General features: G+C 41.1%; 1 protein-coding gene across 1 annotated transcript in view; it reads left to right on the top strand.

Moving 5' to 3' along the window:
• Positions 1 to 22497, top strand: part of TUBGCP4 (tubulin gamma complex associated protein 4) — a 256549-nt gene that overhangs the window by 185278 nt on the left and 48774 nt on the right. The window contains exon 12 of the mRNA XM_053717737.1: positions 10631 to 10738. Within this exon, the coding sequence (XP_053573712.1) occupies positions 10631 to 10738 (108 nt within the window). The remainder of the gene's footprint in view (positions 1 to 10630; positions 10739 to 22497) is intronic.

Below are 22497 nucleotides of genomic sequence, written 5' to 3'. Positions count from 1 at the left end.
AGGCACGCAGAGCACTGTGGCTAAAATCCTGGTCAGCTGATGTTACTTCTAAATCTAAATTGCTTAATATACCTTTCAAAGGGCAAACCTTGTTCGGGCCCGGGTTGAAGGAGATTATCGCTGACATTACAGGAGGTAAAGGCCATGCCCTGCCTCAGGACAAAGCCAAACCTAGGGCTAGACAGTCTAATTTTCGTTCCTTTCGTAATTTCAAAGCAGGAACAGCATCAACCTCCTCTGCACCAAAACAGGAAGGAGCTGTTGCTCGCTACAGACAAGGCTGGAAACCTAACCAGTCCTGGAACAAGGGCAAGCAGGCCAGGAAACCTGCTGCTGCCCCTAAGACAGCATGAATCGAGGGCCCCCGATCCGGGACCGGATCTAGTAGGGGGCAGACTTTCTCTCTTCGCCCAGGCTTGGGCAAGAGATGTTCAGGATCCCTGGGCGTTAGAGATCATATCTCAGGGATACCTTCTGGACTTCAAATCCTCTCCCCCAAGAGGGAGATTTCATCTGTCAAGGTTATCAACAAACCAAATAAAGAAAGCAGCGTTCCTACGCTGCGTACAAGATCTTTTATTAATGGGAGTGATCCATCCAGTTCCGCGGTCGGAACAAGGACAAGGGTTTTACTCAAATCTGTTTGTAGTTCCCAAAAAAGAGGGAACTTTCAGGCCAATCTTGGATTTAAAGATCCTAAACAAATTCCTAAGAGTTCCATCGTTCAAGATGGAAACGATTCGAACAATTTTGCCCATGATCCAAGAAGGTCAGTACATGACCACAGTGGATTTAAAGGATGCTTACCTTCACATACCGATTCACAGAAATCATTACCGGTATCTAAGGTTTGCCTTTCTAGACAGGCATTACCAGTTTGTAGCTCTTCCATTCGGACTGGCTACGGCTCCAAGAATCTTCACAAAGGTTCTGGGTACTCTTCTGGCGGTACTAAGACCGCGAGGAATTTCGGTAGCTCCGTACCTAGACGACATTCTGATACAAGCTTCAAGCTTTCAAACTGCCAAGTCTCATACAGAGTTAGTACTGGCATTTCTAAGGTCGCATGGATGGAAGGTGAACGAAAAGAAGAGTTCTCTCTTTCCACTCACAAGAGTTCCCTTCTTGGGTACTCTGATAGATTCTGTAGAAATGAAGATTTACCTGACAGAAGACAGGTTAACAAAGCTTCAAAATGCATGCCGTGTCCTTCATTCCATTCAACACCCGTCAGTAGCTCAATGCATGGAGGTGATCGGCTTAATGGTAGCGGCAATGGACGTTGTACCTTTTGCACGCCTACATCTCAGACCGCTGCAATTGTGCATGCTAAGTCAGTGGAATGGGGATTACTCAGATTTGTCCCCCACTCTGAATCTGAATCAAGAGACCAGAAACTCTCTTCTATGGTGGCTTTATCGGCCACACCTGTCCAGGGGGATGCCATTCAGCAGGCCAGACTGGACAATTGTAACAACAGACGCCAGCCTACTAGGTTGGGGCGCTGTCTGGAATTCTCTGAAGGCTCAGGGACTATGGAATCAGGAGGAGAGTCTCCTTCCAATAAACTTTCTGGAATTGAGAGCAGTTCTCAATGCCCTTCTGGCTTGGCCCCAGTTAACAACTCGGGGGTTAATCAGGTTTCAGTCGGACAACATCACGACTGTAGCTTACATCAACCATCAGGGAGGGACAAGAAGCTCCCTAGCAATGATGGAAGTATCAAAGATAATTCGCTGGGCAGAGTCTCACTCTTGCCACCTGTCTGCAATCCACATCCCGGGAGTGGAGAACTGGGAGGCGGATTTCTTAAGTCGTCAGACTTTTCATCCGGGGGAGTGGGAACTTCATCCGGAGGTCTTTGCCCAGATACTTCGACGTTGGGGCAAACCAGAGATAGATCTCATGGCGTCTCGTCAGAACGCCAAGCTTCCTCGTTACGGGTCCAGATCCAGGGATCCGGGAGCGGTTCTGATAGATGCTTTGACAGCACCTTGGACCTTCGGGATGGCTTATGTGTTTCCACCCTTCCCGATGCTTCCTCGATTGATTGCCAGAATCAAACAGGAGAGAGCATCAGTGATTCTAATAGCACCTGCATGGCCACGCAGGACTTGGTATGCAGATCTAGTGGACATGTCATCCTGTCCGCCTTGGTCTCTACCTCTGAAACAGGACCTTCTGATCCAGGGTCCATTCAAACATCAAAATCTAACTTCTCTGAAGCTGACTGCTTGGAAATTGAACGCCTGATTTTATCAAAACGTGGGTTTTCTGAGCCAGTTATTGATACCTTAATACAGGCTAGGAAGCCTGTTACCAGAAGGATTTACCATAAAATATGGCGTAAATACTTATATTGGTGCGAATCCAAGAGTTACTCATGGAGTAAGGTTAGGATTCCAAGGATATTGTCTTTTCTACAAGAAGGTTTAGAAAAGGGGTTATCCGCTAGTTCTTTAAAGGGACAGATTTCAGCTCTGTCCATTCTTTTACACAAACGTCTGTCAGAAGTTCCGGACGTTCAAGCTTTTTGTCAGGCTTTAGCTAGGATCAAGCCTGTGTTTAAAACTGTTGCTCCGCCATGGAGTTTGAACTTAGTTCTTAATGTTTTGCAGGGTGTTCCGTTTGAACCCCTTCATTCCATTGATATCAAGTTGTTATCTTGGAAAGTTCTGTTTTTAATGGCTATTTCCTCGGCTCAAAGAGTCTCTGAGTTATCTGCCTTACATTGTGATTCTCCTTATCTGATTTTTCATTCAGACAAGGTAGTTCTGCGTACTAAACCTGGGTTCCTACCTAAGGTGGTCACTAACAGGAATATCAATCAAGAGATTGTTGTTCCATCCTTGTGTCCTAATCCTTCCTCGAAGAAGGAACGTCTGCTACACAATCTAGATGTAGTCCGTGCCCTGAAATTTTATCTACAGGCAACTAAGGAGTTTCGTCAAACGTCTTCCCTGTTTGTCGTTTATTCTGGCCAGAGGAGAGGTCAAAAAGCTTCGGCTACCTCTCTCTCGTTTTGGCTTCGTAGCATAATACGATTAGCCTATGAGACTGCTGGACAGCAGCCTCCTGAAAGAATTACAGCTCATTCTACTAGAGCTGTGGCTTCCACTTGGGCCTTTAAGAATGAGGCTTCTGTTGAACAGATTTGCAAGGCTGCAACTTGGTCTTCTCTTCATACTTTTTCCAAATTTTACAAATTTGACACTTTTGCTTCTTCGGAGGCTGTTTTTGGGAGAAAGGTTCTTCAGGCAGTGGTTCCCTCCGTATAAAGAGCCTGCCTGTCCCTCCCGTCATCCGTGTACTTTTGCTTTGGTATTGGTATCCCAGAAGTAATGATGACCCGTGGACTGACCACACTTAACAGGAGAAAACAAAATTTATGCTTACCTGATAAATTCATTTCTCCTGTAGTGTGGTCAGTCCACGGCCCGCCCTGTTTTTTATGGCAGGCTAAAAAAATTTTTGGATTATACTCCAGTCACCACTACACCCTTGGGCTTCTCCTTTCTCGTTGGTCCTTTGGTCGAATGACTGGAGGTGACGTAGAGGGGAGGAGCTATATAGCAGCTCTGCTGGGTGAATCCTCTTGCACTTCCTGTAGGGGAGGAGATAATATCCCAGAAGTAATGATGACCCGTGGACTGACCACACTACAGGAGAAATGAATTTATCAGGTAAGCATAAATTTTGTTTTTTACCCTCCTATTTTCATTCAGTGTCCTCTAGGGCTTGGGTATTTGTTTCCCACAAGTAATGAATAAAGCTGTGTACTCTCCTCATATTAAGATGGAAAACATAAATTATGCTTACCTGATAATTATCCATCTGTTGGGCGGACCTCAATTTCTTTTGTTTTTCTTCTGGCACCATTTATACCCTGATATTTCTCCTACTGTTTCTTGTTCCCTCGCCAGAATGACTGGGGGATGAGGGGAGTGGAGGAGGTATTTAAGCCTTTAGCTGGAGTGTCTTTGCCTCCTCCTGGTGACCAGGTTCTGTATTTCCCACAAGTAATAAATGAAGCCGTGGACTCTCCTTGTACAGATGGAAATGAAATTATCAGGTAAGCATAATTTATGAGGGGGGGGTTTATTCTATTTATTTATTTTTTATTATTATTGAGGTCAAGATCAAGAGGAACATACCAGATAATACATCTACACCAGATACAAAATACATGTGTAACAATCCACATTTAGCAGACATCATAAAGGGCAGTTTGTAATTACATTAGTAATCTCATTTTATAATATAATGTATCAGAGAAACCACTCATGGACCTCAGAACCTTCATAAAGTAATTGACATGGTCAGAAGGTACAGAACGTTACAAACGGGTCAATAAGAATCATAAATCTTTAAGTACAGAAAATAATAGCAACATATTACATGAGAAAAACATATGAATTATAAAAGCACATGAAAGTGCTTGTGTGTTATATCAACCAATAAACTTGCCAGATAAATATAACTCAAAACTCAGTGGGCAAGTTGACACTTGGTACAAAACATCACAAATATATAGCAAAATATCATCAATCTTAATAGTTATATTAAGTCAGTCACGTTATCTCCTCAAAAATAAGCTATAGCATGTGTTTCAAGCATCTTCCATATGTAACTAACACAGAGCAGTACAAAATAAATATTTCAACTGATTCTATTTAAAAAATGTATTATAAATGTTTGAACTTAAGCAAGCAGAACAGCTAGGGATGTATGAAAGCCAAGTGCTAGTTGTGATATCTTGTGAAAAACTTACTAGAATGAATCCACTATATACCATCACTATTTCAAACCTGTCCTCAGGCCTTCCTAACAGGCCAGATTTTCAGTTTATCTGAAATGGAGCATAGGTGAAATAATTATCTGATTAGTAAACATGGTTATTAATCTGCTCTCACCTAAGGTAATCCTAAAAATATGGCCTGTTATGGAGGGGTGAAGACTTGTTTGAAAACCTCTGTACTAGTTATAATAGAGAGGGCAATAACCATACCACTTGCAGTAAGGTAATACAGAGATACTGGGGCTAGACATTATTATATTGAAAGTGGAGATACTAATCTTATAAATATAAGTATGATCCCAGGGTGACTGGAGTGGAATAATCTGTTTGAAGCCTATTATGCCTTCTAAGGATGTGTACGTTTATGCCTATTATCAGGAAAGTAAATTTAATCACCACTACGCCCTAGGAAAAAATCTAAGTATCTGATATACAAACAAATTTTAAAGTGAATATAGCCCCCTTTCAGTTATGGATAACTACCATTAAGCAGGCTTGTCAGACTCCACTGTTGCTGACAGCAGAGCCAACATCCCACCGTAATAAAAGGGGGTAAATAGAATAAAATAACAAAGAAAATTATACAATCATCCATGCTCCTTGGCATATCTGTTAAGGAAAAAGGAGTTAAACCAGGAATCAATAAACCCATATATGGATGAACTGACCATGTATTATAAATACAGGTACAAAGAGATAGCGCTTCATTATCCCACTCCAACACTCAGCTTATCTAAAGGGTGACATATGTAACGCACATCTAGGTACAAAAGAGTGCCACAATTAGGAGAGTGTTGTAGCTGTGATGAGTCTTGAAATCACATCATATCTCTGTTTAGACCTTTGTCTCTTTTAAACTGCTCACTTGATTGCTCACATGGGTGTCAGCTGGACTCGCAATGACGCCTGGGATGACGATCTCTGTGGCATTTCAATATATTTATAGCTAAAGCAGCCTCAGAATTAATAACCTCTGCACATTTCTCATTTAATATGGCTTCCCCTAGCACAACCACTCTATGCTTATTTGTGGGACAGCATTCTCCTGTACATGATGATCCAGCTTTTTTAACTCTATGACAGGATAAGCCTCTCTCATATAAACCTCTTGTGGTCTCTGAGGGGAAGTGGCAAGCTGTTACCACTTACTGTTTGTCCCCATATCAGTTGCAGCACTGAGTGGAGATAATTCACCATCTTTGTAAGGAAAAAAAACTTGTATCAAACCAATGGTCTAGTAATTAGATATAGTAAATAGCATAATGTTCCCCTGTAATACTTGCATATCAATTGCTATATTGCATACCTATGTTAGACAGGAAAAAATAAATCCAAGGGGTGGGAGTGAAGTCTTGTAGTTAGGCTGCTGCAAAGAGCCCAAATGGTCTAGAAAAGGATTGGGAGATCATAAATACAGCAATATGAACATCAGTCAAATCAGCATCTATGGTCAACCATTAAAAGATGCTGTAAGTTACTCAAGATAATTGGTGAATTAACTAGATTACTTTGGCAGCCTCAGATATTGCAACCAATCATGGCCACTGGCCAGACACGACGTTGTTGTTATTATTATTTCAGCATTGCAGTTTCAGAATATAAATTGTTACCTATTCACACAAAAAAAGACTTGTAAAATATCTTAACAGTAGTAAATGTTGAATATAAAGAACTTTTCTTTCCTATGGCATGGAGAGTCCACAATGTCATTCTAATTACTAGTGGGATATTCAACTCCTGGCCAGCAGGAGGAGGCAAAGAGCACCCCAGCAAAGCTGTTAAGTGTAACTTCCCATAGCCATAATTCCCAGTCATTCTCTTTGCCTTTGTCAATGGAGGATGTTCGAAGTTGGTGTCTGAAGATATTTAATCCTTTCATTGGTACTTTTCCCTGCAAGCAAGGATTGGGGTCTGGCTGTGTCCACATCGATCTCTTTAGTAACAGTAATGGTGGGTTTTAGCAGTTAGAAGGTGGCGAGGTGGTCTTTGCTTTACTTCTAACACTTTTGCTACCCCTTTACAGAAAGCCATGGTTGGTTACTCTGTTCTTTCTTTTACTACAGATCTCTGACAGGGAGTAAAGTACCGGTCACACCTTAGTAGCTGTTATCTGCCCTGCAGCTGGATCCACAGGTAAGTGCCTTTGCCTTCTAGGTACTGAAGGATACCACTTCTGAGGTTAACCCTCAAGTGGAGCTATTTGGGGACATATGTATCCTGATTTAGTTAAGGGGACTCTTTATGGGCAGCTTTATTGGTTAAATGGTCAATGGGAGGAAAGGCTCATCAGGCACTTTATATTTATGAGAGGACAGTAAGGAGAGACTTAAGGGTTAGTTTTCCCTCATTACTTGGCGGAAGGTTTTTTATGGGGTTTTACTTGTCCCCTTATTTATTGCCTAGCTTATCTTGTAGATAGTTAGGATGGCTATTCATTTTTTATTTTATTTATTTGGGCCATTATTACTTTTTGTACTCTTATATTGTGGCACAGTTTCTTTTTTGGCCGCTCACGTGACTTCCGCACTTCCGTTATATCGGAGCAGAGATTTGTTAATCTTTGAGTGTCGACTTTGCTACTTTTGCTGATCGTATAATCTGACAAGAGGGGATCATATCTGTTGGAGTCTTGCTTCCTCTTGCTAGTGGGGTATTTATTCCTGACACGGTAGGAGCAGACAATATACATTTAGCTCTTTGTCTGAGGTTGAATTTTAATATAATTTTGTTGCCCTCAGTATTTTAAAGTGATATAGGTAAACTACATTTGGGCTTTATTTCTAATTTGTCATTAAAAATGTTTACTATGTTTATAGGCCCAGATTGTCCTGCCTATGCAATTTTGTTCCTCATGCTTAGAAATACTTTGAAATTTAAAGACAAGTTACTCCCTTCTGAGCCAAGTGTCTCTCAAGATAATGCTGTGCGTGATATGCCTCAGCTTTCTCCTTAAACTTCTCAAGCCTTAGTTGTTTCTCATACTGTGCCTTCTGTTTCTTCTCAACCTCCTGGGGGCCATTATTTACCAGGGGATTTTGCCGCTCAGATAACTTCTGCAGCTTTGTCTGCTTTCCCTACTTCTTTTGGCAGTGGTCAGATCCCAGGGAATTGCTGTGGCACCTTACCTAGACGACATCTTGGTTCAGGCCTCATTTTTTTCAACTAGCAAACTCTCATAAAAAGATGTTATTGTCTTTTCTACGTTCCCACAGATGAAAAGTGAATTGGGAAAAGAGTTCCCCTGTTCCAGCTACAAGGGTGTGTTCCCTGTCCATGAAGATTTTCCTGACGAATGTCAGGAAATACAATCTTCTTGCTTCATGCCTTTCTCTCTAGTCTGCTATTCGTCCATCAGTGGCTCAATGCATGGAGGTGATTGGTCTGATGGTTGCTTCCATGGACATCATTCCTTTTGCTCGGTTTTGTATGAGACCTCTGCAACTATGCAGTAGAACAGAGACCATTCAGATTTATCACAGAAGATAGATCTGGATCCCCTAACAAGGGACTCTCTCGTGGTGGATTTCACAGGAAAACCTGGCTATGGGCACTTGCTTCCTGAGACCTTCCTGGGTGATTGTGACTACGGATGCCAGCCTGTTTGGTGCTCTCTAAAAGCTCAGGGCCTGTGGACTTGGGAGGAGTCTTCTCTCCCCATAAACATCTTGGAGTTGAGAGCAATCTTCAATGCCTTGGTAGCTTGGCCCCAATTATCTTTAGTCCGATTTATCAGAATCCAGTCGGCCAACATCACCTCAGTGGCTTACATCAACCACCAGGGAGGAACTCAGAGTTCCTTAGCAATAAAGGTGAATAAAGAGGTGACTCGCATTCTGCAGTGGGCGGAAGCTCACGATTGTCTCCTATCTGCCATCCACATGGTGGATAACTGGGAGGCGGATTTTGTGAGCAGACAGACTTTTCATCCTGGGGAGTGGGCTCTCCTTCGGGTAGTGTTCTCTCAGATAACCCTCTGGTGGGGTGTTCCAGAGTTGTATCTGATGACGTCTCGCCAAACTTCCAAGGTACGGTTCAAGGTCAAGAGGTCCTTAAGCCACTCTGATAGATGCTCTAGCGGTTCCTTGGAATTTCTCTCTGGCATACCTGTTTCCTCCGTTTGCTCTCCTTCCACGAGTCATTGCTCTTATCAAACAGGAAAGAGCGTCTTTGATTCTAATAGCTCCTGCTTGGCTTTACAGGATCTGGTTCGCGGATCTAGTGAAGATGTCATCTCTTCCACCTTGGAGGTTACCTCTGAGGAAGGACCTTCTAATTCAGGGTCCATTTCTCCATCCAAATCTAGATTCTCTGAAGCTGACTGCTTCGATATTGAACGCCTAGTCCTGTCTAGACGTGGATTTTCTGAAGCGGTCATTGATACTATGCTTCAGGCTCGTAAACCTGTTACTCACATGTTTTACCATAAGGTATGGCGTAAATACATTTATTGGTGTGAATCTAAAGGTTTTTCCTGGAGCCAGGTGAGGGTTCCCCCAATTTTAGCTTTTCTTCAGGATGGCCTGGAGAAAGGTTTATCAGTCAGTACTCTGAAGCGTCCGATTTCTGCACTGTTGATTCTTTTGCACAAACGTCTGGCAGATTTGCTGGATGTTCAAGCTTTTGTTCAGGCCTTGGTCAGAATCAGGCCTGTGTTTAAACCTGTCGCTCCTCCTTGGAGCCTTAACCTAGTTCTTAGCGTTTTGCAGCAGACTCTGTTTGAGCTTATGCATGTTGTTGATATGAAATTGTTATCTTGAAAAGTTTTGTTTCTTCTTGCTATTTCTTCTGCTCGTAGAGTGTCTGAGCTTTCGGCTCTGCAGTGTGATTCCCTGTACCTTTATTTTTCATGCAGATAAGGAGGTTCTTCGTACTAAATTGGGTTTTCTCCCTAAGGTTGTGTCGGATTGAAACATTAATCAGGAAATTGTTGTTCCTCATTTTTGTCCTAATCCTTCTTCCCATAAGGAACATCTTTTGCATAACCTGGGTGTTGTGCATGCTCTAAAAATTTTACCTACAAGCTACTAAAGATTTTCGTCATTCTTCTGCCCTGTTTGTTGTTTTCTCTGGAAAACATAAGGGTCAGAAGACCACTTCTACTACTCTTTCCCGCTGGTTAAGAAGTGTAATTTGTTTTGCTTATGAGACAGCTGGACAGCAGCCTCCTGAGAGGATTACGGCTCATTCCACTAGGGTTATCTCCTCATCTTGGGCTTTCAAAAATGAAGCTTCTGTGGAACAGATTTGCAAGGCGGCATCATGGTCCTCTTTGCATACTTTTTCCAAATTCTACAAATTTGATACTTTTGCCTCGGGTGAGGCCTCTTTTGGGAGAAAGGTTCTTCAAGTGGTGGTGTCTTCTGTTTAGGTCCTCCGGCCTTGTTCTCCTTCCCTTTTCATTCCATGTCCTCTAGCTTGGGTATTGGTTCCCACTAGTAATTGGAAAGACGTCTTGGACTCTCCATGCCATAGGATTGAAAACAAAATGTATGCTTACCTGATAAATTTCTTTCTTTCCGGGCATGGAGAGTCCATGATCCCGGCCGTCTTTTTAATTATAATTCAGCATGTTTTTTTAGTAAACCTCAGGCACCTCTATACCCTTGTGTTTCTTCTTTTTCCATTTCCCTTCGGCTGAATGACTAGGAAATATGGGCAAGGGAAGTTACACTTAACATCTTTGCTGGGGTGCTCTTTGCCTCCTCCTGCTGGCCAGGAGTTGAATATCCAACTAGTAATTGGAATGACGTTGTGGACTCTTCATGCCCGGAAAGAAATAAATTTATCAGGTAAGCATACATTTTAATATTCATTCTTTTTTCTTTTCACCAGATATTAATGTAGCATTCCAGTTGTCTGCACACAAGGTTTTACTAGATGATGATAATCTTCTTCCTCTGCTTCATTTGACTATTGACTACCATGGTAAAGACCACAAAGGTATTAGCTTAGACCAGTCGCTTACTTTCTTCTGATTCTGTGTTTTTATTTTAATTGGTTTTCTGTATACTTTTCCCATACTGATTCCTCAAATTTGGATTCTGTTTTACCACTTTTTATTTAAATCAAGAGTTTTAACTTAAGACTTTTACAATATTGTTTTTAAGTTGAAAAAAAAAAAGTTTCTGAATAATATAATTTTCCCTCCCACATAATATTAGTACATACACCATTCTTAATAAAATTGTGAGAAATGTAATGTATTTGTAAATTACATTTAATAATTAAATGTGTTAAAACTGTCACAATTGTAAATAGTTGCATAGTTTTTGATACAAACATTTCTAGTATTTTAATTAAGTGCAGTCTATATTCATCTGATATATAAAACTGCCATACAACATTAGTCTTCATTAACAGCTAGTGAAAAAATATATAATTTAATTGGTCTAATCTTTCATATAATGTACAACAGTGTTTTTCCTCAAAAAATAATTGATCATTAAAATCTATATTATATTGCTGTAAGAGAATGATTACCCATCCCAGTACAATGAGGTGACCCATTTAACACAGCCAATCATTTCCCTGAATTCTGTTTCTAGACAGAAATGCATCTAACCAAATTTTTAATGTATCTAATGTATTGGAATTCACTACCTTATTAGGCAATGAGTTCCACATTTTGATTGCTCTTACAGTGAAAAAACATTTACATTGTTGGAGAATAAATCTCCTTTCCTCCAGCTAACAGTTTCCTTGGAATAAACAGAGCTTCTACCAACTCTGTATATGGGCATTTGATATATTTATATAAATTAATCATATCACGTCTTCTAAAGTGCCTTTTTCTAGAGAAAACAGACCAAAATTGGCTAACCTTTATTCATAGTTTAAATTTCCCTTATAAATTTTGTGGCCTTTCTCCGAACTTTTTCTAACTCTATGGTTTGTTTTTTTGAGAATGGTCCCCAGAACTGCACTCCATACACAAGGTGAGGTCATACTAGGGATTTATATAGTGACAGAATTATGCTTTCCTCCCTTGCATCTATGCCTCTTTTAATACATGCTAATATCTTATTAGCCCCACTGCCCTGCATTGTGCACCCATTTTAGCTTATTATCTATAAGTACGCCCAGATCCCTGCCCTTCTCTGTTTTGATAAGTCTAGACCCATTTAAATAATAGGTTGACTACTTATTTTTACTTCCAAAATTAAGAACCTTACATTTTCCAGTATTACATTTTATTTACCAGCCCATTCTTCTAATTTTTGGAAATTATCTTTCAAAGCATTTTCATCCTGCAGTGACCTAATGACCTTACACAACTTTGTATTATCTGCAGAAATAGAAATGTTACTATTTAATCCTTCCTCCAAGTCATTAATAAAAATATTAAAAGAACAGGGCCCAGTGTTCTGTCAAAATTTGCTACCTCGTTGCGATTTGCTACCTTTATGTGTGCATGCACGCAATTACGTAATCGCACCCCACATATGTTTTTCTAAAGTATGTAATTCTATTATTCCAAACTGGATTCTACTATTTCTAAACCCTCTGGTTCAGTCTGGAGACCATCTTTTAATTGGAATAAATCCAAGCAGAATAAGAAACTTAATCCAGCCTCTAAGACCTCATGATAGGGGGCAGATTTTTAAAAATTGTGCTTAGAATCTGTCAACTCCCCGGATTTAAAACATTATTTCCCCAGGGATATTGAATTAAATTCAGAATACAACTTCCTATAGGAAGGTTTTTTCTCATCCATATTCCAAACCATTCTATGAAAGCTCTGATTTTTCTAAAATCTGTCTCCGATCTGGAATATATCGGAGTTATTGTTCCAGTTCCTTTACAGGAACAAGGGATGTTATTTTTTTTTTCAAATCTCTTCATTGTACCAAAGAAGGAAATTTCTGTCAGACCAATTCTGGATCTGAAAACTCTAAACAAATTTGTAAGAATACCAACTTTCAAAATGAAAACTATAAGGACTATTCTGCCTTTTGTTCAACAAAGTTATTTTATGTCCACAATAGATTTACAGGATGCTTACCTTCACATCCCAATACACCCAGAACATTACCAGTTCCTGAGGTTCTTTTTCTTGAATAGCATTACCAGTTTGTTGCTCTCCCGTTTGGCATAGCAACAGCTCCAAGAATATTTACTAAGGTTCTCAGTGCCATTTTATCTAATCAAAGTGCAGGGTATTGCGGTATTTCCATACTTGGACAATATCTTGGTACTAGCTCAATCTTTTCATTTCGCAAGAAGCTCACACAAAACAACAATTGTTGTTTCTTCTAAGACATGGTTGGAGGATCAATTTACCAAGTTCCTTGATTCCTCAGACAAAGGTCACCTTTTTTAGGTTTCCAGATAGATTCCTTGTCCATGACTCTTTCCTTAACAGAAAAAAAGATGAAAAAAATTGGTTTCAGCTTGTCTAAACCTTCAGTCTCTCGAATTCCCTTCTGTGATAATGTGTATGGAAATACTAGGCCTCATGTTTGCAGCATCGGATGTGATCCCTTTTGCTTGTTTTAATATGGGACCTCTTCAGCTTTGTATGCTGTCCAAGGTGCTAGGATTATACTCAAATATTACAACAGATATTCTTAGATCCCTATACGCATCTATCTCTGACTTGGTGGCTAAATCACCAGTCTATTCTTCAGGGGACTTCCTTTGTTTGTTCTACCTGGTCTGTTATCACCACAGATGCAAGTCTTACAGGTTGGGGAGCTGTTTGGGGGTCTCTGACAGCACAAGGAGTTTGGAAACCTCAGAAGGCTACCAATCAATATTTTGGAACTCTGTCCTCTCTTCAGAGCCCTTCAGGCTTGGCCTCTATTGAAGAAGAAATCTAATCTCTGTTTTCAGACAGACAATATGACCGTGGACTATGTCACTCATCAAGGGGGAATTAGAAGTTCGCTAGCCATAATAGAAATATCTCAAATCCTTTCTTGGGCAGAAACCAATTCCTGCATCATTTTTGCGATTCACATCCCAGGTGTAGGAAACTGGAAGGCAGATTACCTCAGTCGTCAGTCCCTACATCCAGTAGAGTGGTCTCTCCACCAAGATGTGTTCTATCTGATTGTACAACTATGGGGCTTGCCAGAAATAGTTCTGATGGCTTCTCATTTAAAAAAAAAAAAAACTTTCCAGGTACCTTGCAAGGTCAAGGGATCCTTGCGCAGAGATATTGAATGCTCTAGCAGTTCCCTGGTTTTATAAGCCTGTTTATATATCCCCCCCCCCCCAATAAAAATGGAACTATCATTTGTAATCCTTATCGCACCAGCGTGGCCTCACAGGATTTGGTATGCAAATCTGGTCCAAATATCCAGTTGCCCTCCATGGCCTCTTTCTCTAAGACCAGACCTTCTGTTTCAAGATCCATTTTTTCCATCCAGATCTAAAGTCTATAAACTTGATGGCATGGAAATTTAAAGCTTAGTTCTTGGTCATAGAGGATTCTCTGACTCTGTGATTAACACTATGATTGAGGCCCGCAAGCCTGTTTCTAGAAAGATCTATCACAAAGTTTCATGGTGTTCTTCCCTTGATTATTCCTGGCATTCTTTGAGAATTCCTAGGTTTCTTCAGAATGGTTTCGATAAGGGTTTATCTGCTAGTACTTTGACACATTTATGCCCTTTCTGTATTATTACAAAGAAAAATTGCTACTCTTTCTGATATTTATTGTTTTGTTCAGGCTTTAATCAGAATTAACCTGTTATTAGGCCTGTTTCTCTTCCTTGGAGTCTTAACCTAGTATTAAAGGTCTTACAGGCTATAGGAGATATTATTTATATATCGGTTGTCAGTTGCTGGCACATTCCCTTCCTCCAGGGAGATGATACAGCTTGCACAGTGGAACACTTGGCTACTGGGGCTTCGTTGTTAGTGCTGTCTGTAGCCCCTGCTGCTGAATTAGGTTCTATATATATATATATATATATATATATATATATATATATATATATATATATATATTCCTCCTTTTTGAGCCTATGTATAAATTGGACATTAAACTACTTTTTTGGAAAGTGTGTTCCTTTTGGCTATCTCTTCTGAATTAAAGAATGTATGGTCAGGGAGCGCTAATAAAAGCTGCTATAAAGAGGGGTTTAAAAAATTGATGTTATATAAAGTGCAAGTAATGGATATATAAAAACCCAAAATAGATTTCCTATTATTAGCATTTAATCTGGAACAAACGCATTAAAAACAATATCAACAAATGCATAAAAATATTGTAGAAAAATACATATGACCACCGGTGGTTATAAAGGTATATAAAAAAGATGACTGGAAAAAAGGAATAATCCAATGATTATGGATAGAGTTAATATGTCTCTTGGATGGAGGAAATGAGCACTATAATAATGAGTCTGAGGCAGGACGAAAAACAATCGGTACAAACTTGGCAACGCTATATTGAATAAGATGTGACTCACCCAGAATTTGAAACAGTTAAAGTTATGTTTCTCCGTGTACTTAGTGGCAATCTTCTGAATTTCACGTCTAGACCCTTTTCTAATGTGTAGTTACCTTTAGAATGAGCATAGCTGGCCCATGGTATATTGTTATAAATATCCGTTCCTCGGCATGTAGGGGTTCATGTGACAATTCTCTGGCCAATCAGGGTCACGGATTGCCGGGTGATTTACGTGTCCTTTGTTTTTGCAATTCCAAGTTGCCGAAGTAAGTTGCACTTGTAATGAATGTTTTGTAACTATTTTACAATTCCGAAAGGATTGTTACTTCTAGGTACTGGCCTTTGTTCCCCTCCCATTTACTTCCTGTGCAGATCTTGCTGGAGAAAGGCTACACCAGCTGAAACGCGTTGATCCCACACTTCAATGATTTGCACCCTTTGGATTGTTTGCAACGGAAATAAAGATTGGCATACAGAGCGCTCTGTTACATCGTCTTGTACCTAGAAGTAACAATCCTTTCGGAATTGTAACATAGTTACAAAACATTCATTACAAGTGCAACTTACTTCGGCAACTTGGAATTGCAAAGACAAAGGACATGTAGACCACCCGGCAATCCGTGACCCTGATTGGCCAGAGAATTGTCACGTGACCCCCTACACGCCGAGGAACGGATATCTATAACGATATACCATGGGCCAGCTATGCTCATTCTAAAGGTAACTGCACATTAGAAAAGGGTCTAGACGTGAAATTCAGAAGATTGCCACTAAGTACACGGAGAAACATAACTTTAACTGTTTCGAATTCTGGGTGAGTCACATCTTATTCAATATAGCGTTGCCAAGTTTGTACCGATTGTTTTTTATCCTACCTCAGACTCATTATTATAGTGCTCATTTACTCCATCCAAGAGACATATTAACTCTATCCATAATCATTGGATTATTCCTTTTTTTTTTCCAGTCATCTTTTTTATATACCTTTTTAACCACCGGTGGTCATATGTATTTTCTTTTGCAAGATGTACCGAGTCCACGGATTCATCCTTACTTGTGGGATATTATCCTTCCTAACAGGAAGTGGCAAAGAGAGCACCACAGCAGAGCTGTCTATATATCTCCACCCCCCAGTCATTCTCTTTGTCGGCTCTAAGCAGGAAGGGTAAAGTGAAAGAGGTGATAAACTGTTAGTTTTATTTTTATCTTCAATCAAGAGTTTGTTATTTTTAAATGGTACCGGTGTTGTACTATTTACTCTCAGACAGGAGATAGATGAAGATTTCTGCCTGGAGGATGATGATCTTAGCATTTGTAACCAAGGTCCACTGCTGTTCCCACAGAAGCTGAGGAGTACAGGAAAACTTCAGTGTGAGGAACAGTTTCTTGCTATACAGCAATGAGGTATGTTCAGTCATTTTTTCTGCAGAGACTGTGTTAACTCAGAAAGGCTGGCAGTATCCCCATAAGGGGAAGGGGAAGCAGTAATCCTAGTCTTAGAAGGGGCTTTACTAGCTTGCATAAAGGGCTTAACTTATGGACACTCAGTTTGAATGATTTATAACAAACGTTTGGGTGTTCTGGGAGTAACGTTTTTTATTATCTGATGTGGACAACTGTATGAGGGTACACTTGGCTTTTTTGGGGTTTTGATAACCCACATGGCTGAAATATCACTTGGTAGATTTTTCTAAAGGCCTTAGTAACATCGAGTGCGGTGGGCGGGGCCTAATTTCGCACCTCAGTTGCGCAGTTATTTTCCATAGACAAGCAGCAAACTTCAACACCAGAGGGTCCTGGAGAACTTCTTGGGCCTAATTGAAGCTTTATCCCCCAATATCAATCCCTAAGGGCAAGTAGGCGCCACAGCAGAGCTGTGGCAAGGTGCTGACAGGGGTTTTTACCGTTTTTTGGCACTTTGTCAATCCGATTTTCTTATTTGGGGGTTAAATGTTAAATTGCTTGTGGTGCAATCTTACCATAGCTTAGTGTGTCTAATGCAAAAAATTTCAGAAAATTTGAAGTAATTTTAGCAGTTTTGCAGTTTGTGTATGTCTTTTTTTCTCTTAAAGGCACAGTACCGTTTTTGAAAATTGTTATTTTTTTCATTAAATAAGGTGTTTTACAAGCTTGCTTGTCTCATTACTAGCCTGTTCAACATGACTGACACTGAGGAAACTCATTGTTCAATTTGTTTAGAAGCCATTGTGGAACCCCCTCTTAGAATGTGTCCCACTTGTACTGATATGTCTATAAATTGCAAACAACATATTTTGACTTATAAGAGTTTGGCACTGGATGATTCTCAGAGAGAAGGAAATGAGGTTTTGCCATCTAGTTCTCCCCAAGTGTCACAACCGTTAACGCCCGCACAAGTGACGCCAAGTACCTCTAGTGCGTCTTATTCTTTTACCTTGCAAGATATGGCCTCAGTTATGAATACTACCCTCACAGAGGTTTTATCTAAACTGCCTGGGCTGCAAGGGAAGCGCAGTAGCTCTGGGTTAAGAATGAATGCTGATCCTTCTGACGCTTTAGTAGATGTATCCGATATTCCCTCCCAATGTTCAGAGGTAGGGATGAGAGATTTACTCTCTGAGGGAGAGATTTCTGATTCAGGAAAAATGTTCCCTCAGACAGATTCTGATATGACGGCATTTAAATTTAAGCTAGAACACTTCCGTTTATTGCTCAGGGAGATTTTAGCGACTCTGGATGATTGTGACCCTATTGTAGTTCCAGAGAAATTGTGTAAGATGGACAAATATTTAGAGGTTCCCGTTTACACTGATGTTTTTCCGGTCCCTAAGAGGATTTCGGACATTGTTACTAAGGAGTGGGATAGACCAGGTATTCCGTTCGCTCCCCCTCCTGTTTTTAAGAAAATGTTTCCCATATCTGACACCATGCGGGACTCATGGCAGACGGTCCCTAAGGTGGAGGGAGCTATTTCTACTCTGGCTAAGCGTACAACTATACCTATTGAAGACAGTTGTGCTTTCATAGATCCTATGGATAAAAAATTAAAGGGTCTCCTAAAGAAAATTTTTGTTCATCAGGGTTTTCTTCTTCAGCCTATAGCGTGCATTGTTCCTGTAACCACTGCAGCTGCCTTCTGGTTTGAGGCTCTAGAAGAGGCTCTTCAGGTGGAGACCCCACTAGATGATTTTCTGGACAGAATTAGGGCGCTTAAGCTAGCTAATTCTTTTATTACAGACGCCGCTTTTCATCTCGCTAAGTTAGCGGCAAAGAATTCAGGTTTTGCCATTTTAGCGCGTAGAACATTATGGCTTAAGTCCTGGTCGGCTGATGTGTCTTCAAAATCTAAGCTTCTGACCATCCCTTTCAAAGGTAAGACCCTATTCGGGCCTGCACTGAAAGAGATCATTTCAGACATCACTGTGGGGAAGGGTCATGCCCCCCCTCAAGATAAGTCAAATAAGACAAGGACCAAGCAAAATAATTTTCGTTCCTTTCGAAACTTCAAGGGTGGTCCCGCTTCCTCTTCCCCTGCTGCAAAGCAAGAGGGGAACTTTACTCAATCCAAGCCAACCTGGAAACCTAACCAGGCTTGGAACAAGGGTAAACAGGCCAAAAAGCCTGCTGCTGCCACTAAGACAGCATGAAGGGGTAGCCCCCGATCCAGGACCGGGTCTAGTAGGAGGCAGACTCTCTCTCTTTGCTCAGGCCTCGGCAAGAGACGTTCAGGACTCCTGGGCCGTAGAAATTGTAACCCAGGGGGGTATCTTCTAGATTTTAAAGATTCTCCTCCAAGGGGGAGATTACATCTTTCTCAATTGTCTGTAAACCAGACAAAAAGAGAGGCGTTCTTATGCTGTGTAAAAGTCCTTTTTACCGTGGGAGTGATCTGCCCAGTTCCGAGGGCAGAACAGGGGCAGGGGTTCTACTCCAATCTGTTTGTGGTTCCCAAAAAAGAGGGAACCTTCAGACCAATTCTAGATCTCAAGATCCTAAACCATTTCCTAAGAGTTCCATCCTTCAAGATGGAGACCATTCGGACTATTTTACCAATGATCCAGGAGGGTCAATATATGACTACCGTGGATCTAAAGGATGCGTATCTACACATTCCTATCCACAAAGATCATCACCAGTTCCTCAGGTTTGCCTTTCTGGACAGGCATTACCAGTTTGTGGCTCTTCCCTTCGGGTTGGCCACGGCGCCAAGAATCTTCACAAAGGTGCTAGGGTCCCTTCTAGCAGTCCTAAGGCCGCGGGGCATAGCAGTGGCGCCTTATCTAGACGGCATCCTAATTCAAGCGTCGACTTTCCAACTAGCCAAGTCTCACACGGACTTAGTGTTGGCCTTTGTAAGATCTCATGGGTGGAAGGTGAACGGGAAAAAGCGTTCTTATTCCTCTCACAAGAGTCCCATTCCTGGGAATTCTGATAGATTCGGTGGACATGAAAATTTTTCTGACGGAAGTCAGGAAATCAAAGATTTTAACCACCTGCCGAGCTCTTCATTCCATTCCTCGGCTGTCAGTGGCTCAGTGTATGGAGGTAATCGGACTTATGGTAGCGGCAATGGACATAGTTCCGTTTGCTCGCTTGCATCTCAGACCACTGTAACTATGCATGCTCAATCAGTGGAATGGGGATTATGCAGATTTATCTCCTCAGATAAATCTGGATCAAGAGACCAGAGACTCTCTTCTTTGGTGGTTGTCACAGGATCACCTATCCCGGGAATGTGTTTCCGCAGGCCAGCGTGGGTTATAGTGACGACGGACGCCAGCCTACTGGGCTGGGGTGCAGTCTGGAATTCCCTGAAAGAACAGGGTTTGTGGACTCAGGAAGAGGCCCTCCTACCGATAAATATTCTGGAATTAAGAGCGATATTCAATGCTCTTCAGGCGTGGCTTCGGCCGGATTCATCAGATTTCAGTCGTACAACATCACGACTGTAGCTTATATCAATCATCAGGGGGGAACAAGGAGTTCCTTAGCGATGATAGAAGTTTCCAGGATAATCCGATGGGCAGAGACTCACTCTTGCCATCTATCAGCGATCTATATCCCAGGGGTAGAGAACTGGGAGGCAGATTTTCTAAGTCGTCAGACTTTTCATCCGGGGGAGTGGGAGCTCCATCCGGAGGTGTTTGCTCAACTGGTTCAGCTATGGGGCACACCAGAATTGGATCTGATGACGTCTCGTCAGAATGCCAAACTTCCTTGTTACGGATCCAGGTCCAGGGATCCCCAGGCAGTACTGATAGATGCTCTAGCAGTACCCTGGTCGTTCAACCTGGCTTATGTGTTTCCACCTTTCCCTCTCCTTCCGCGTCTGATTGCCAGAATCAAACAGGAGAGAGCTTTGGTGATTTTGATAGCACCTGCGTGGCCACGCAGGACTTGGTATGCAGACCTGGTGGACATGTCATCTCTGCCACCATGGACTCTGCCACTGCGATAGGACCTTCTGATTCAAGGTCCGTCAAGTATCCAAATCTAATTTCTCTGCAACTGACTGCTTGGAGATTGATTATCAAAGCAGGGTTTCTCTGAGTCGGTCATAGATACCTTGATTCAGTCTCGAAAGCCTGTCACCAGGAAAATCTATCAAAAGATATGGCGTAAATATCTTTTTTGGTGCGAATCCAAAGGCTACTCATGGAGTAAGATCAGGATTCCTAGGATTTTGTCCTTTCTTCAAGAAGGATTGTCAGCTAGTTCCTTAAAAGGACAGATATCTGCTTTGTCTATTCTATTGCACAAGCGTCTGGCAGATGTCCCAGACGTTCAGGCTTTTTGTCAGGCTTTAGTTAGAATTAAGCCTGTGTTTAAAATTCTATCTTGGAAAGTTCAGTTTCTAGTTGCTATCTCTTCAGCTCGAAGGGTTTCTGCATTATCTGCATTACAATGTGACTCGCCTTATCTTGTTTTCCATGCTGATAAGGTGGTTTTGCGTACCAAACCTGGGTTCCTCCCTAAGGTGGTTACTAGTAGGAATATCAATCAGGAGATTGTTGTTCCTTCTCTGTGTCTTAATCCTTCTTCTAAGAAGGAACGTTTATTGCACAACTTGGACGTGGTTCGTGCTTTGAAGTTCTATTTGCAGACAACCAAAGATTTTCGTCAAACATCTTCTTTGTTGTCTATTCTGGAAAACGTAGGGGTCAAAAGGCTACGGCTACCTCTCTTTCCTTTTGGCTGAAAAGCATCATCCGTTTGGCTTATGAGACTGCTGGACAGCAGCCTCCTGAAAGAATTACTGCTCACTCTAATAGAGCGGTGGGTTCCACATGGGCTTTTAAAAAATGATGCTTCTGTTGAACAGATTTGTAAGGCTGCGACTTGGTCTTTGGTTCATACCTTTTCCAAATTTTACAAATTTGATACTTTTGCTTCTTCTGAGGCTGTTTTTGGGAGGGTTTTGCAAGCAGTGGTGCCTTCCATTTAGGCTCCTTTCTTGTCCCTCCCTTCATCCGTGTCCTAAAGTTTTGGTATCGGTATCCCACAAGTAAGGATGAATGATTTTTAAAACCCCTCTTTATAGCAGCTTTTATTAGCGCTCCCTGACCATACATTCTTTGAATCTTTCGATCAGAGGTATCTGACCTCTTGCTTCAGGGTAGCCTTTTTGTGCTATATCTACAGGTTTTTGTTTGTTGCTTATCTCTTCTGAATTGTCTGCTCTCTCCTGTGAGTCTCCTTATCTGATTTTACATCAGGATTGTTGTTATGCAAACTATTTGTCAATTTTTAACAAAAGTTGTTAAACTCACACAACATTAATAGGGAAATGATCATTCCCTCCTTGTGTCCTAATCCTAAAAATGCTATTAAAAATGTTTGCATTCTTTGGATGTTGTTAGAACATTGAAATATTATGTTGATGCTGCAAAGATTTTCAGACAGACATCTAGTCTGTTCTTTTTTTTATCCTAAGAAAGGCAGATGACCTTGGCTATTTCTTTAGCCATTTGGTTGAAACTTTTGATTCACAAAGCTTATATGGAGGCGGGTCAGCTTCCGCCTCAGAGAATTACAGCTCAAGAATAAGGCTTCAGTTGATCACATTTGCAAAGTGGCTACTTGGTCTTCTCTGCATACCTTTTCTAAATTTTACCATTTTTATATTTTTGCCTCGTCAGAAGCAGCTTCTCAGTAAAAAGGTCCTTCAGACAGTTGTCTCTGATAGATAACTGTGCCTATATTTTAAGTTTTGTCATAAAATACATTATTTTGGGTTTTGGATTTAATTTCTCAGTGAAAAAAAGCTGTTTTTATTTTATCCCTCCCTTTCTTGTAACTCGTGGACTTCTACATCTTGGGT

The sequence above is a fragment of the Bombina bombina genome, chromosome 6 (genome assembly GCF_027579735.1).
Source record: "Bombina bombina isolate aBomBom1 chromosome 6, aBomBom1.pri, whole genome shotgun sequence".
NCBI classification, from domain to species: domain Eukaryota; kingdom Metazoa; phylum Chordata; class Amphibia; order Anura; family Bombinatoridae; genus Bombina; species Bombina bombina.
This window is presented reverse-complemented; position numbering and strand designations above follow the sequence as displayed.